A 17928-nucleotide genomic window follows, 5' to 3' on the forward strand; every position below is an offset into this window, starting at 1 on the left:
TATACTATTTATTGCTCAGTATGAGGTTTACTTAAGTTAGGTTGAGGAGATTTCCCTAACAGGACCCCGGGGGGCCCTTTCTTGCCTGGGGGCCAAACAGTAGACACACGTGCGTCCGGTGCGTCCTCCTGGGGGCGCCCCTGGTAGGTAGGTAGGTAGGTAAGCACTGGGGGAGGCTGGCGGGTAGGTAAGTAGGTACTGTGGTAGGCAGGTAGATAGATGGGTGGGTAGGCAGACACATGGGCACTATGATAGATAGGTGGGTAGTTGGGTGGGCACCCACGACGAATGTTTACACGACCCACCATCCACTCACCTTATGTAGCACCGCTCTTATTGATAGGGTAGGCAAGGGCACCCTCCATCCACTCACCTGATGTAGCGCTATCTTCAGATGACTGTACTGGCAAACTAAATGGATTACTGTCAGGAAGCCATTTGTTACGCTGGGTGGTGACCATATAACCAAACGGGCGCCTGGTGGCCTAGTGGGGTAAGATGCTCCAATAGATAAAATGCTACGAAAAATTACTGTATATCACTGCCTGTTGACCCAGTAGAGAACCAGTGTAGGGCAAAGCTATTTTTTACTGCTGTTTTTACTGATATTTCTGTTTATCTGTCTGTCTATTGCCAGACGCCTTAATCCCGTAAAAGGTGGCCACAAACAAATCGCCTCCATGTCGCCCTGTTCCCCGCCATTTCATTGCCCTGCTCCCAGCTCACACCCTCCTCTCATATAGCCTACCTCTCCACTCCATCCCTCCATCTCATCCTTGGCCTCCCCCTCCCTGATATTTATAGTATTAAAATCTAGTCCAATTCTCCACAGGTCTGTTATATAGGAGGTAGAGTACATTTTTTTTTAGCACTTTTTGAGGTAGAGTACAATTTTAGCACTTTTTGAGGCAGAGTACAATTTTTAGCACTTTTTGAGGTAGAGTACAATTTTTAGCACTTTTTGAGGTAGAGTACAATTTTTAGCACTTTTTGAGGTAGAGTACAATTTTTAGCACTTTTTGAGGTAGCGTACAATTTTTAGCACTTTTTGAGGCAGATTACAAATTTGAGCACTTTTGAGGAAGAGTACAATTTTTAGCACTTTTTGACGTTGAGTTCAATTTTTAGCACATTTTGAGGTAGATTACAATTTTAGCATTTTTTGAGGTAGAGTACAATTTTAGCACTTTTTGAGGTAGAGTACAATTTTCAGTACATACGTAGAGTACAATTTTTAGCACTTTTTGAGGTACAGTACAATCTTTAGCACTTTCTTTAGTTCTAAAAGCGCACTTAGAGTTGACCTAGCTTTCTGAAATTTTCCATGCAGGTCACAGAGGTCAAGGAAGGTCAAGGGATTGTTGAATAAAATGGGTCTGGGTTTGTAAATAAAGTGATTTGCGGAAGGCGCCGAATTCCACGATCCGACCTTTTGAGCAGACGAATTTTCCTGATGATGATGATGATTATTATTATTATCATTATATCATTATTATTATTATTGTTGTTATTGTTATTATTGTTATTGTTACTGTTGTTATTGTTGTTGTTTTTGTTAGTTTTATTATTATTATTATTGTTATTATTATTATTACTATTATTATTATCATTATTATTATTATTATTATTGTTATTATCATTGCTGTTATTATTATTATTTTTATTATTATTATTATTATTACTACTACTACTACTACTACTACTATTATTATTATTACGACTACTACTACTACTACTACCACCACCACCACCACCACTACTACTACTACTATTACTATTATTATTATTATTATTACTACTACTACTACTACTACTGCTGCTGCTGCTGCTGCTACTACTACTACTATTATTATTATTATTATTGATATTATGATTATGATGATGATGATGATGATTATTATTATTATGATGATGATGATGATGATGATTATTATTATTATGATTATTATTATTGTTACAAGTTGTTTTTCCTCACTAAAACTAATACCAAAAATATCGTGTAACTCCCAATTGAAGATGTGACGCTAATACTTACAATGCAAAGATATGAGGCGTGATAAAAATATGTTAGAGTCACAGTGAGAGGAGCTTTGTAATCTGCTTTCTCCCCCTCCCCCCTCCACCACACCCTCCCCTCCAGTCTCATCCATTTTTCCTTCCCTCCACTATCCTTCTCTCTCCCTCCTCCTTCACTTGCATTCTCTCCCCTTTCCCATCCATCCCCATTTTCTCCCCCCCTCCCCCTTCATCTCTCATTCATACCCCCTTCCCCACTCTCATCCTCTCTCTCCCTCCCCCTCCACCTCCATCCCCCATTTCCCCTTCACTGTCCCCCCCACCTCTCCTCCCCCTCCCCCCTCCCCCCCACCCTGTACATCCAACCCACCATCTGTCCCAATCCCTATTCTTCCCCTTGCATCCTCCAATACCTTTCCTCGACCTCATTATTTCTTCTTCCACCCTTCTTACCTCCCCCTCCCCCTCCACTCCTCACCGTCATCCACTACAACCTCCCCCTGAACTCTTTTGCACTCCCCAACCACCCACCCTAGCCCCCACCCCTCCCCAGGCATCCTTCCTTCCCCTCCCCTCCCTCCTGTTCACCCCCTCCTCATCCCCCACAACTTTATCTCTTCCACTGTCATTGCCTCCACCTCCCCCTGCCCTCCCCTCCTCCCTCCCACCCCTCCATCCCCACACCACACCCACACTCTCCACCACACCCAAGCTTTGACCCTGTACCCTAAACTGTATCCTCCCCTCTCCCCCTGGCATTCCCCATCACCCCGTCAAGGTCACAGGCCAGGCAAAGTCTTCAGTGGCAACCTCTCGTGTCGCGTCAGTGCCTCTTTCACTCTCGCAGCGACAGTGCCCACCTCCTCCTCTGGCTCTCAGCGTAAGCACAACCTCGAGCAGTACTAACAGCGCGTAAGTACAACCTCTAGCAGTACTAACAGGGCGTAAGTACAATCTCTAGTAGTACTAACAGGGATACTTACAGACCCACATCACCGTTAGTATGAATGTCACCTGCTACTGACATGATGTGCGTGTAACTTGTAATCGGATACAATGTTATGACCGCTCGTGACTGCTGAACCACCATGACTCAGCGACACCATTTATGCCTCCTTCATCATGACTACAGCATCGTCTTAAGCCCCAGCACCCCTACATGGAGGGAAGGGGCTCGGAAACACCAACAGGAAAGCACAAAGGCGGAACTATCAACACAGCAATCAGGAATTACAGAACGCACATCCATCGACTCATCAGAGAACTGAAATTCTTGGATCTATTTCGTGAGAGAAGCGAGCCACACCAAACTGCGCTCCTGTGAGATGGAACCACTCAAAAAAAAAAAAAAAAAAAAAAAAGAAAAAAAAGAAAGAAAGATGGAGAGAAAGAAGGAAAGGATGACAGAAAGGATGAATGAAAGATAGATAGATAGACAGATAGAAAGAAAGGAAGAAGGAATGAAGGAAAGAGAGAATGAAAGAAAAATAGATGCACAGAAAGACAAAGAAAGAAGGAATGAAGGAAAGAAAATTAAAGAAAGAAGGATAGACACACATAAAGAAAGAAGGAAAGAAAGAGAAAGTGATGTAGCCTTCGTCACGCATATCTCCTTACCTATCTCATCCAGCCACTTCCATCGCTCAAACAATTCATAGTCACTGCAAAACCCCGTGAGAGAGTCTTTGTGAAATGGAACACAGAGGAGAGCAAACAGCAACACTCCTACAGTACTTGTCTCTTCGTGTCCATGTATGACAGAGAAAACTATAGCTGTGGTATCTTTTTTATGAGACGAAGATGGAGAAATTTAAGAATATTCCCCCACCCACCAGTCCTTCCATCAGAGGTCAGCAAGACAAAGTAAAATGATCACCATACAACATTGTATATTCTCATGGAAATATCACAGGATGGAGTGCTATATTCTTCACTGCCTTAATGTAGAAAGGTGTGACGCTAATCTCTTAATGATGTCGAGGTCTTGGCCGTGTTCTCCCCGACCTGGATGGAAGGAAAACACTTAGCTTTTGTGATAGCCAGTTGAGGATGAGAAGGTGGATATATCAAGGCCACTTTTAAATGTTGTTACTGTATCGTAGTCTCCCATATTCCTTGGTAATTAGTTCCCTGTTTACAATATCCCAGAAGAAATGCTTTGCATAATTAACTGGCAATTTTGTAACCATAACTATCTATCTATCTATCGCCAGATGCCTTAACCCCTACACACCAAGGTTTTTTCCATGTCGTACGCTCCTCCCTACAGAGGATTTCGGGATTTTGGAAAAAAATCCTAATATCTGCCAAACTATAACAGCTAGAGAAAAAAATTGAAGATACATAAGATTCACCAACTCTTCCTCTTTCAAATGAAAGTATCCCCACATCTTCAGGTGGTCTCGTCGATGAGTAAGGATAAGTTAAATTTCAAAGGGTGGCGGGAAGATGCTTGTGGCTATACACGTCAACCGGCATTGCCCCATGCCCAAAATTATGATGGCTATACACGTCAACCGGCGCATAGGGGTTAATCCCGCAAAGGGTGGCCACAAACAACTCGCCTCCACGTCGCCCTGCCATTTCTCTGCCCTCCTGCCAGCTCACACCCCTCTCTCATATACCTTTCCACTTCATCCCTCCATCTCATCCTCAGCCTTCCTCTTCCTCTCCCCCTTACCTCACTCACAAACCCTCCCCTCGTTAGTCTCTCGCTCTCCATCCTTTCCACATGGCCAAACCACCTCAGTGTTTAATTTTCTTCTACCCATATTAAAGAAATCAGAATGTAATATTATTGTGTTTAATAGCTGTGATGTGGAATGGAACCATAGATAGTACACACCACTGCTTTCCCACCTCAACCACCTGTTTAAGACTGTACTTTTCCTGTCATTACTAAATTTCCTTGCTGGTCATCAGTTTCTTTCAGCACATTCTAAAATACTTCCTTTCCTGAGGTGCTGATACTCTTTTACTTATCTTTTATTGGTGTTGTCAGTGTGTGAATGCAGGACTCCACAATCGCACCTGTCTCTCTTTGCTGTCTGGCACGTAAACACATCACAGTCCTGGGGTATGGGCAGTGTCGGGAGCGGTGGTGGTGACAGTGTGGTGATTTCAAGATTATGTACTCTAAAAATCCGTCATCTTACCGACTTGCAAGAGTATGTGCCCTAAAAATCCACTACCTTAAAGACCTTTGTGCAATTGCTAGGCTAAATCTGCACCTTTATCCTTTTATTCTCTTCTTTACCTAAAACTGAAACAGAAGCGGCGCGTAATTTAAACAGAGGTGACGCATAAATTAAAGAGTCATGGCGCGTAATTTAAAGAGAAGTGGTGCTTAAATCAACGAGAAGTGGAGCGTAATTTAAACAGACAAGTGGCACGTAATTCAAACGGAGTCATGGCGAGCAATTTAAACAGAGAAGTGGTGCGTAAATTAAACAGAAAAGTGGCGCATAAACTAAACAGAGAATTGGCATGTAATTTAAACAGAGGAGTGGCACGTAAATTAGAGAAGTGGCGTGTGATTTAAATAGACAAGTGGCGCGTAATTTAAAGAGAAGTGGCACGTAATTTAAACAATGGGCTCTCGTAGTCTAGGAGAGGACTGGAATTTAAATGATTCTCCTCGTGTACTCGATACCCATAAATACGAGCTGCTGCCTTCTAATTTCCTTCACCTAGTTGCATGTAAGGTCAATGGCTGTGTGTGTGTGTGTGTGTGTGTGTGTGTGTGTGTGTGTGTGTGAAACTTGAGGTAGATGGGACTGGGAAGTACTGACAGCCTGTTTGAAATGACCATCACATACTTGACTGGCTTATAATTCAAGCATTCTTCTTCTTGTTTTTGCCAGGTAAAGGGATCAGGATGTTGGTGACGTGGGTAATGTTGGTGCTGGTGCTGGTGACGGCGTGGTTATACTCAAGATGGCGCTACAACTACTGGGCCAGCAGAGGAGTTCCATCCCCACCAGCTCTCCCCTTCCTCGGCCACATCCACCGGACTATGTCACCCTTCGAAAATCGCTGGGTGGCCCTCGACAATGTGAGACATTAACTAGAAGAACCTGGTATCTCTCCACAGATGGTTATTTTGGCTTAACCCTTACATGTAGGGGTTTTCTGATGTTGCAGGCTCCTCCCTATGGGGGATATCGTGATTTTGGAAAAAATACCTTTACTTCAAACCCTAATATTTGCCAAATTATAACAGCCAGAGAAAAAATTAAAGATGCATAAGACTCATCAACTCTTCCTCTTTCAAATCAAAGTATCCCTATGTCAGCAGGTGGTCCCGTTGGTGAGTAAGGATACGTTAAAGTTCAAAGGGTGGCGGGAAGATGCTTGTGGCTATACACGTCAACCGGCATTGCTCTGTGCCCAAAATCGTGATGGCTATACACATCAACTGGCACATAGGGGTTAAACTTCTCATAAACCACTGATAAGTGATCCCAGTCTGTCTAGCTGAGCAAACCCATCAACCACAGACAAGCAACCACCCTCACAGAGCCATCCAGTGTAGTGAACTGATCTTCCCCTGCAGCAGACATCTCACCACAGCAAGGCACGGGGAAGATTGTGGAGGTTTGGTTTCTGGATGGATGCCGCATTTGCGTTACTCCACCCAGTTAACAAGGGCACCATAGTAGACTCCACATCACTCCGTTATGTTATGATAGGGTTACCACCCAACACCATAAATTGTTTCCTAAGATACACGAAACCATTAGACTTGTCACTCAGTGTAGAGCCACCTGGAGTGGAAAGAAGAGTGATAAAAAGTGACAGGAATGAAGGAAGAATAAGAAGAGAGGAGGGCACTCATGGAAAGAATGATACAGTTGAAGGAAGAAGGAGGCAGCACCACATCAAGTGAGTGGATGATGGCTGCCACCAGGTATCAGCAGCCTCTCTGTCTTAAATACCATGTACTGCCACACAACGTTTGAGTGTCCCAGTATGAAGACACAGAGGCTAAAGCCTTGTCCACATGAGCGGGCAATGCCCGCGGGCACAAGCGAGCTGTTTGCCTGTTGACGGGCTCACCGCTTGTGCCCGCGGGCAAATGCGTAAATTGCGCTCGCTTGTGCCCGCGGGCATTGACCGCTCGTGTGGACAGGGCTTAAGACATGGCAATATAAAGGGTTCACAACTCAAATCCACTGGTGTGTGTGTGTGTGTGTGTGTGTGTGTGTGTGTGTGTGGATAATAATCGTAGCTAGGGGTTGGGATTGTAGATGTAGGCTGGCGAGGCACCTTTGTCACCAGTAGTGTGGGCTGTTACCGATATAAGGTTATGAGGCTTTGGATAGTTCGTTGTGGGTTTTATCTTGAGGTAAGTATTTCTCTGTCTCCCTTGCCCCTCCGTCTATATTGTATCGTAAGTGAAGATGAGGTATAGACACTCTGGGGTTAAGGGGTTTTTACTGTGATGCAATTATGTGATGGACAGAGTGACCTGATCCACGTATTGTCAGTGTTATTGTGAACATCCTACTCTACCCTATCCCCTGAGCTTCCTTCCCTTGTCTCTCCAGTCCCCTTCTGCCTTCTCTGGTTCTCTCATTTCAAATTTCCCTTGATATATTACTGGTTGGTTTCTGGCAGGGAGACACGTGTGTGTGTGTATGTATGTATGTGTGTAATATCTGGTACGTTTCCATCACGTGAACTAACTGGTTTTCATCAGTTACCCCATGTCTTTGATTCACCACGAAATTCTTAATCATCTGGTATGTGTTTGTCATACATTGTGTGCTTGCATTCTGGGCTAGAGGATGTGTACGTCTTCCTGAACACCAGACATTACATAGTGTGCTGGTGTTACATATTGTGCAATGAAATATTAATGCCTATATTCCTTTCTTTCTCTCTTTTCTCCCTCTTTCCCTTTTTCTAGCTTGTATTTTCAGAAAGGCATCCGGTTTTTGGCAATACAGAATTTAAGAGGGGTAAGAATGAGGACAATCCATTACACAGTGTTTGGTTGAGCTGACCTGTTTCCGTGCCAACAATGTATTGGTCTTTCAAAGTACATACCTGAATCACCAAACTCTCTAAATTTACCTGCTGGCTACCTCTTCAGAGTTGAGAAAAGTGTAAGACAGGGTTTACAAAATATACAGTATTTATGGTTACCTCATCCCTTAATATCGCTTCTGTATCCTGCCTACTCTCACTGACATCACCTCTCGTCTGCCATGTCCTTTTAGTATCTCAATTACAAAATGCATGTTTTATAGTGCCCATGTTAAGAAACTGTATTTAAAAGAGAGAATAAGTTACAGGGAATTGTCTTAGCTAAAGGAGGTTACTAATCACAGTTGCTGATTTCCAGAGAGACGGATTAAGATATTTTTCTCCTCCCAAGGAAGCTTCTGGTGTATGGGATGTTATATAAATATTTTGTGTACTTAAATAACTATCATACTTTACTGGGGCTGAGAGTATTTTAGTTTTCTTGGTTTCAGATGTACCACACCTACAAGAACAGTCCCTACTTTGGCCTGTATGAGGGCTTCATTCCCGTACTGACAGTGTGTGACCCGGATATAATGAAGAACATTTTCGTAAAGGACTTTGATCATTTCGTGAACAGGCGGCCCTTTGGTGTGAACCAGCCTGACAGCTACTCGAGTCAGATGCTGGGAAGTAAGAAGGATCAGGAGTGGAAGGACTTACGTGCTGTCCTATCCCCAACATTCACCAGTGGGAAGATGAAAAGCATGTTCCCGCTCATGTGTGGACTTGCTGACACATTTGTATCTTCCTGCCTGAAAGGTGCACAAAAGAATCCGTCTGTTGACATGAAGGACAAAGCTGGACGGTTCACCATGGATACTATCGCATCTTGTGCTTTTGGCATCGAGTGCAACTCTCTCACACAAGAAAAACCTCTTTTTGCCCAAAAAGCAGACTCTTTTTTTGCTGCAAGTCCACTAATGCTACTGAGGTTTTTTATGATGAGGACCATGCCACGACTGTTCAACGCTTTGGGCTTCAAGGAGGACTCAGAGGAGATTGGGTTCTTCCGGAGTGTAGCGGAGGAGACCATCAGGGCCCGCAAAGCCGGCGAAAAGAGGGGGGACTTCCTTGACCTCTTGTTGGAGGCGCAGGCTGAAGACTCAGACACCACCACTGCCTCCCCTAAGCACGGTGATTGACCTTTGCCTTTTATTACTACACTATCTCTTCATAGGTCTTCTATTCTACCATATCTGTAAAAGTTTCATCTGCGGTGCAAGTGATGTAATCGGGAGTACACTAGGACCATGGACGTGAGGTCCCGGGTTCGATTCCCGGGCCAATGCTGTGATCTTTGTCCAGGGTCTATTTCATCCTGTCCTATTCCTACGTAGAGCTGAAATAGGTACCATATCGGGACCTGGATGGTAAATTTGAAAGATTGTATTTCGTTGTCTGGGGAAAATTGGGACTTGATATTTCTGAGTGACTGTCTTAATGGCTCTCCAGTTACCAACAGTCATTACACCTTCTTGTTAACACTCTAACTAGCCCAAGACAAACTCTGAATTACTAAGTTTTTGCACACCTTTATCTTTCCCAAAATCGTTGATGGCTCTCTCTCTCTCTCTTGATTTCCTCACATTCACTCTTCATTTTCTCCGAATCCATGTCTTGCTAAATTTCATCCCTCAGATTGACTTTAAGATTATATTAAGTAATGTATTCAAAACTGGATTATATTAAGTAATTCATTCAAAATTGGGTTATATTTTGATCTCGTCCACCGCCAGTCCTCACCGACAAAGTGCTGGTGGCGCAGTGCATCCTGTTCCTGGTGGCTGGCTACGACACCACCGCCTCCACTGTGTCCTTCTGCTCACACCTCCTTGCCAAGAACCCCGAGCCCCAGCAGCGCCTTCGTCAGGAACTTGAGCAGCTGGTGAAGGAGGAGGGCGAGCTGACCTACCAGGGGGTCATGGAGGCCAAGTTCCTCGAGGCCTGTGTTATGGGTGAGTTCCGTATCAAATTTGTCCTGCCTTTTAAATTTGTTCTGCCTTTTAAATTTGTCCTGCCTCCTAAATTTGTGCTGCCTTTTAAATTTGTCCTGCCTTTTAAATTTGTGCTGCCTTTTTAAATTTGTGCTGCCTTTTAAATTTGTGCTGCCTTTTTAAATTTGTGCTGCCTTTTAAATTTGTCCTGCCTTCTAAATTTGTGCTGCCTTTTAAATTTGTGCTGCCTTCTAAATTTGTCCTGCCTTTTAAATTTGTCCTGCCTTTTAAATTTGTCCTGCCTTTTAAATTTGTCCCGCCTTTTAAATTTGTCCTGCCTTTTAAATTGTCCTGCCTTTTAAATTTGTCCTGCCTTTTAAATTTGTGCTGTGTTTTCTCGTGTATTCTGTGCTTTATTTTCTCGACCCCTTGCCCCTCATACTGTCATACTGCTTCATCTTCCGCTCTCCCATCAACACTAGATCATTATCTTGCCTCACCCTATCTCAGGCAGGGCTGAGGCGATTTAACCCACCCCTCATTCTTGCAAATCAGCTGAAAGGAGTGTGTGTCTGTTGGTGCCTTCAGTTTACAAGAGGCCTTTGACGTGACTCCTAGGCCTAGAAATCATATGTGTCCTAATTATCTATTTACCTATCTATAGCCCGACGCCCCAATCCCGCAAAGGGTGGCCGCAGACAAAACGCCTCCAAGTCGCTCTGTCACCCACCATTTGACTGCCCTCCCCCCAACTCACTCCCCCCTCCCTCATATACCACTCAGGTCCATCCCTCCACTAATCCTCGGTCTCCCCCTCCCTCCACTACACCTACATACACCCTCTTAGTCAGTCTTTCGTTCTCCATTCTCTCCACATGTCCTTATAATTCTGGGTGTCTTTCCAATAGGTGAGGTTGACTGAAGAGTTAAATTGTGTGTGTGTGTGTGTGTGTGTGTGTATGTGTATACTTACTGTTAACCTAAACACTGAACTCAACTTCCTACTGGTTCACATGTAGGTGGTGTGTGTGTGTGTGTGTGTGTGTGTGTGTGTGTGTGTGTATACTTACTGTGAACCTAAACACTGAACTCAACTTCCTACTGGTTCACAAGTAGGTGGTGTGTGTGTGTGTGTGTGTGTGTGTGTGTATACTTACTGTGAACCTAAACACTGAACTCCACTTCCTACTGGTTCACATGTAGGCTGTGTGTGTGTGTGTGTGTGTGTGTGTGTGTGTGTGTGTGTGTGTGTGTGTGTGTGTGTGTGTGTGTGTTTGAAATCTACGCCTGTCTCGAGTGAAGAGGGCAACGTTTGATGTGGTTGGAGAGGCAGTCATTCAGTTTGATCTAAATCAAAATCCCAGGGAGTATATATATTATTGAAGCTGGCTTTTTGACTGCTTATATATATATATATATATATATATATATATATATATATATATATATATATAGAGATATATATATATATATATATATATATATATATATATATAGACAGATAGATAGGTAGACAGTATACCAAGGCAGTCATGGCAGTTTACATTGGTCTTCCTCTTCCCTTTACAGAGACCCTGAGGCTCTACCCCCCAGCGCTGTTTGTAGACCGGATGTGTACCAAAGATTACAGGTGAGCACAGGTGTACACGAACAAAAGGTGCACATCATCCAATATATTACCAATATGCCGGAAATCGAACCCGGGACTTTCAGGTGAGAGCCAGGCAGCATACCATTACACCACGACCAGGTAAAAGTTAATTCACATTGTCACAATCTTGTAACCAACGTCCCTCCGCCCCCCACTGTGGGCCTGAAGAGGGTGAGTCAACCCCCTGGCACTCGGCAAGTAGATGCTTTTAATCTATCCCAAGCACTTACGGCGAGTCAGAATGAAGAGAGATACCTGTACTGTACACAGGAGAGTCCCGAGTTCGATTCCCGGGATATTGGTAAATTTCCAGATGATTTTTTCTGCGTACAGTAAAGGTTTCTCTCTTCAAAAGGTGTACAAGGTGAACAAGAGGTGTACATGGTGAACAGGTGGTGTACATGGTGAACAAGAGGTGTAATGATGAACAAGAGGTGTACATGGTGAACAAGAGGTGTACATGGTGAACAAGAGGTGTACATGGTGAACAGTGTGTGGGATGAGAACTGTTGAACATTTTAAAACAAAGTGTACAGGAAATAAATAACATGAACACTTGAACAGGTACAGGCAAAGAACACAGAACAGTGAACACTTAAAGGTGAACACTTCTAGGACCACTTAGAGATGAACAGATGAACACCTGAGGAGAACTTAATGATGAACAGAACCATATGTATGTAAAATTATGGTGTACAGCTGTAGTAGTAGTAGTAGTAGTAGTAGTAGTGGTGGTGGTAGTGGTAGTAGTAGTAGTGGTGGTGGTAGTAGTGGTAGTGGTAGTAGTGGTAGTAGTAGTAGTGGTAGTAGTAGTAGTAGGGTGGTAGTAGTAGTAGTGGTGGTAGTAGTAGTAGTGGTGGTGGTAGAAGTAGTAGTAGTGGTGGTAGTAGTAGTAGTAGTGGTGGTAGTAGTAGTAGTAGTAGTAGTAGTGGTAGTAGTAGTAGTAGCAGCAGCAGCAGCAGCAGTAGTAGTAGTAGTAGTAGTAGTAGTAGTAGTAGTAGTAGTGGTGGTGGTAGTGGTAGTAGTAGTAACAGTAGTAGTAGTAGTAGTGGTGGTAGTAGTTATAGTAGTAGTAGTGGTGGTAGTAGTAGTAGTGGTGGTTGTAGTAGTAGTGGTGGTTGTAGTAATAGTAGTAGTAGTAGTAGTAGTAGTAGTAGTAGTAGTAGTAGTAGTGGCAGTAGTAGTGGTGGTGGTGGTAGTAGTAGTGGCAGTAGTAGTGGTGGTGATGGTAGTAGTGGCAGTAGTAGTGGTAGTGGTGGTTGTAGTAGTAGTAGTAGTAGTGGTGGTGGTTGTAGTAGTAGTAGTAGTAGTAGTAGTGGTAGTAGTACTAGTGGTAGTAGTAGTGGTGATAGTAGTAGTGGTACTGGCAGTAGTTGTGGTGGTAGTAGTGGTTGTAGTAGTAGTACTAATAGTAGTAGTGGTGGTAGTAGTAATAGTAGTAGTGGTAGCAGTAGTGGTAGTAGTAGTAGTAGTAGTGGTGGTGGTGGTTGTAGTAGTGGTAGTAGTAGTGGTAATAGTAGTAGTAGTTGTGGTGGTAGTAGTAGTAGTGGTGGTAGTAGTAGTAGCAGTAGTAGTAGTAATAGTAGTGGTAGCAGTAGTGGTAATGGTAGTGGTAGTAGTAGTGGTAGTGGCAGTAGTGGTGGTGGTTTAGTAGTGGTAGTAGTAGTACTAGTGGTGGTGGTGGTAGTAGTAGTGGTAGTAGGAGCCGTAGTAGTAGTAGTGGTAGTAGTAGTAGTAGTAGATAGACATACAGATGAAAGATAGACATGTAGATGGGTAGACAGATAGATAGATAGGCAGATTTATAGATAACCTAGAATGGCACTCAGTAGAGCACATACCTCCGCCAAGGCCCAACATGCAGTTCCTTTTAAATCCATCAAGTCTAATCCAGTATGGCAAAAGACCACCCCCCTATAAAAGCATACTTAAATCCGCTAGATCCGGAATTTTATATGGATCCGCGCCAAACTGTACACATTCGTAGATACCAACATCCTAAATAGGCCTGATTTTTTGCATCACGATCCATGCAATATTCACTGAAAAATTTACGAAAATGTAGAAAAACGCCCTACCTCGCAATGTTAAAGTGAAAAAAAAAAAAAAAAAAAATCCTGGATCCGCACCTTTATCTGGATCCGCACCAAAATTTAATAGAGTCTATTCTGGGCCAAGACCCATTCTTCTACCAAGTTTCGTGGAAATCCGACCAGTAGTTTTTGGGTAATCTTGCTCACAAACTAAACCAACCAACAAACAAACGGACAAGGGTGAAAACTTAATCTCCTTGGCGGGGGTAATAATTAAATCTCAAAGACAAACACAGGTATATTCAAGACCTGTCCACTCACCTTTCCTGCAGCATCCCCGGCACCAATTTACACTTGAAGGAGGGGGAGATAGATAGACAGATAGATAGACATATGACAGCAGATAGAAGGATAGCTAGATAGATAGAAAGATACATAGATAGACAGATATATAGCTAACTAATTAAATCAAAGGTGTAATAAAAACCTTTCCACCCACCTTTCCTGCAGCATCCCCGGAACCAATTTACACCTGAAGGAGGGGGAGTTCGTGCAGTTTCCGGTCTGGAGTCTTCACCATGACCCCCGCTACTGGCCTGACCCCAAGCACTTCCGGCCTGACCGCTTCCTGCCCGAGAACAAGGCCAACATCAAGAGTTTCACCCACATGCCCTTTGGGGTGGGGCCACGGAACTGTCTAGGTGAGGTCATGTGAGGTCAGAATAGGTCATAGGGTCAAAGTAGGACATGGGGTCAGAATAGGATATGGGGTCAGAAGAGGACATGGGGCTGGTTCCTTTACAGACGCATTTCAGTTGTTAAATACACGATATTTCTTCCCTAGCCATGCGGTTCGCCCTGATGGAGACCAAAGTAGCCGTGGCCAAGCTGATCCTGGCAGCTGACCTCAGGATACCACCAGGACACGAGGATATCAAGCTGGAAAGCTCACCCTTCCTGCAGAGGCCAAAGGAGGGCGTCCACATCCTCCTCACACCCCGCAAACACGAATGAGACATGTACGGCACTAGTCCAGTACGTTCGGGAAACCTGCTAACACCTCTTCCTTGCCGATTTATTTCTGATTCTGCTCCGTTGCTATATTCGTGTGTGTTATTCAGGAATCTTACTAACACCTCTTCCTTACCGATTTATTTCTGATTCTGCTCCGTTACTATATTCTTGTGTGTTTATTCAAGAAGCTTACTAACACCTCTTCCTTAACGATTTATTTCTGATTCTGCTCTGTTACTGTATTCTTGTGTGTTATTCAGGAACGAAGGGGTTAGAGACAGCCTTCAGTAACTCCTACACTACCAGACGTCTCCAAGGAACTGAAAAATTTATTGTTTGTATGTGGGAGTTGAATCAAATATACTCTCTGGGATGGAAGGGACATTTAGTGGATGGATGTTATGGGGAAAGGTTCTAGTGCTATCCTTGTCTTAAACGTTTTACTCCGATCACCATGTTTGTTATTTCATCCTTGTCTCCCCACCATATATTGTTAAAAGAGAAATATATTGTTGCTTAATCGCAGTCCGCCTGGCCAAAAACGCCCATCGACTATGTAAGCAACTGCCTTTATAGTGTTTGTCTCAGGTACCATACAGCCTTCACGTTGGGTCTGTGTTTTTGTGTTATATGTGTTCTTCAGTGCTGCATGTGTGTTATATTGTGTGGGTTTATTTCACAAGCTGGGCACTTTTCATCTAAGCTGGTAACTGAGGAAGACTGGGTGATTTCAATGAGCTAAGCCTGACTGGGTACACTCGATCAGCTCTATTTACGGATACCTCTGATGGGTGGATGCCTGGAGGGAGGGACTTGTAACACTATACTCCATTTCACCGACTCTGGCACCATCAGTGATGTCCTCAACACCTGTAGCATTGATAAGGGTCTCCAGTAGAGGATATACCTTTTTGTATTGTCTTTTCTATTGGTTCTCAAGGTAATAAGTACAAGTTCACTTAGTGCAAATGATTTACATGAACACTATAGGCGTTGAGGACATCACTGATGGTGCCAGACTTGGTGAAATGGAGTACAGTGTCGTGAATGAGGTGTTGTATTGCCTACTGTGCGTAATGAGTGTGTAGGTGTTTCGTCATAAGTGTCTGGGGATGTTATTGCAGAGGATCTAGTAATGTTTATGTGGTTACTGTGTTATGTACCTAGTTGTACTGTGTTGCTCTCATATACTGTAATGATAGTGTTGTATTACCACAGACTACCGTGTATTACTGTGTGACTTAAGATATTCTCTCTCAAGGAAGACTTCAGGTTCAATGTGTGAGCTGTGGGAGTGGTTTTAGTGCAGTCAGTCATGATGTATAAAGTGTTGTTCTATATGGCTTGTAAAGAATTATAAAGGGTGTTAGGACTTCACTGGTCTAATAAACTAAATGTATTGTAAGGAGTGTTTATCTTTCTTACCCAAAGTCTGTCCCTATAAGTGTGCAGAGTCTAAGGGTGCACTGACTTTTGATGTCTTGTATATCGTCCCCGAAGGTGAGTCTAGTGTCATATGACAGGGAAGCTAGGACAGGGGAGTGGACAGGGGAGCGGCTGGACAGGGGTGTGAGGACAGGGGAGCTAGGACACGGGAGTGAGGACAGGGGAGCATCTGGACAGTTGAATGAGAGCAGGGAAGTGTCTGTGTCTGGACAGGGGAGCGAGGACAGGGGAGTGTTTGGGTTCGTGTGTCACTTCAAGGGTCTTAGAGGAGGGTAAGTGTGAGGACAGGGGAGTGTCTGGACAGGGAAGCGAGGACACAGGAGTGTTTGGGTTCGTGTGTCACTTTGAGGGTCTCAGTGGAGGGTAAGTGTGAGGACAGGGCAGCGTCTGGGTTCATGTTGGCTGCTGGTGATGAGTGTGAGGTGGAGATTTTGACGAGCAATTTTCAGTCTGTCCTCTACCCATGTCTGAAGTGTGTTACGGTGGTCATGTTGCAGTGTGCAGGCTGTGTCTACGATGTGGTGTGAGGTTGCAATGGTAAAGCCACCAGCACGAGAGACAATGTGTGTGAGTGGTGGGGGTACATACTGATTCAGATATCATGCACAAATTTTGTTACACAGCCACTGAGTATTTGAATATTGCACAGTATTTTTCCAAGCACCACAAAAGCTTTGTTGAATATATTTCTGTGGTAGTAATCCAAGTGAAACATGTAAATATAGTGTTTTGTATTATATAACAATTACATCACTTTTCACACAGCATTTATTATTGCATTAACATTTACAAAATACCTTGAAAACTGTCCAAAATACTTTCACTATTATCACAAAATTCAATAAATATTTTTGCTTCACTCACTTCTCATGTAATTGATATTTCACTGCCCACCTACTGTGATGCCAATAAGCCGGATAGTAAAGACAGCAAGGTTGACAGACACAAATTTCCTCTCTAATCGCTTGAGGGTGACGTGGCAGTAACTGAGAAGTGAGAGTGACACAACTGCGTCCACCAAAAAGGGACATTCGGTTTAAAACACTGACACAGACAAAATAGACAATTATATTCCCTGGGGGGCTGCTCTTTCCCCATCTAAATGTACACATATATATTGCCCAATGCAGAGGGTTAATTCTAAATTGAAAACCTGTGGAGAGTGTCAGGATACCAAGCGTAGGACAAGAGCGTCAAAAAGTACCTGCAAATTAGCCATCTTTATATTTTGTAACAACAGATCATGAAAACCATCTCTAGTAAAAGTTGCAAAAATCTGTCATTGATATATATATACAATTTGTCAGCCATCGTGACAGGAAGAACTTCAATTCACCATCACCCACACTGCAGTAGGTCGGGGCGCGTAGATTTGAACAGAACATCATGATTATGTGACAGCCACGCATCATTTAGTGCTGCAGTGGTGAGGTGGGTGTGAAATACTCTTTTGTGGTAGGTGGTGGCGGCCATCATCCACTCACTTGCTGTACTGCTGCCTACTACTTCCTTCGCTTTTATCGTTCTTTTTCTGTGTCTGCCCTCCTCTCTTCCTATTTCCCACCATCATCCACTCACTTGATGTACTGCTGCCTACTTTTTCTCTCACCTTTATCATTCTTTTTCCGTGTCTGCCCTCTTCTCTTCGTATTACTCCCATCTTTCCGGTCACTGTTTATTCTTTTTTTTTTTTTTTTCAGGTGGGTTTACATTGAGTGACAAGCTTAATGGTTCTGTATAAGCCAGGAAACCATTTACAACGCTGGGTGGTAACCATACAACCAACCCATACGTGTCCCCA

The 17928-nt window shown here is 43.6% G+C and overlaps 1 protein-coding gene across 1 annotated transcript; it reads left to right on the forward strand.

The window, feature by feature from the left end:
- The first annotated feature begins 6057 nt into the window (after window positions 1–6057).
- On the forward strand, window positions 6058–14681 carry LOC145405994 (cytochrome P450 3A41-like). The gene is made up of 6 exons (XM_080277177.1): window positions 6058–6070; window positions 8499–9183; window positions 9786–10004; window positions 11553–11613; window positions 14178–14368; window positions 14512–14681. The coding sequence occupies exons 2-6, from the start codon at window positions 8499–8501 to the stop codon at window positions 14679–14681; spliced, it is 1326 nt and encodes a 441-aa protein (XP_080133303.1). The 5' UTR covers window positions 6058–6070.
- The last annotated feature ends 3247 nt before the right edge of the window (window positions 14682–17928 follow it).

The sequence above is a fragment of the Coenobita brevimanus genome, chromosome 69 (assembly GCF_032717465.1).
Source record: "Coenobita brevimanus isolate Jiangsu-jjx chromosome 69, ASM3271746v2, whole genome shotgun sequence".
Classification (NCBI taxonomy): Eukaryota; Metazoa; Arthropoda; class Malacostraca; order Decapoda; family Coenobitidae; genus Coenobita; species Coenobita brevimanus.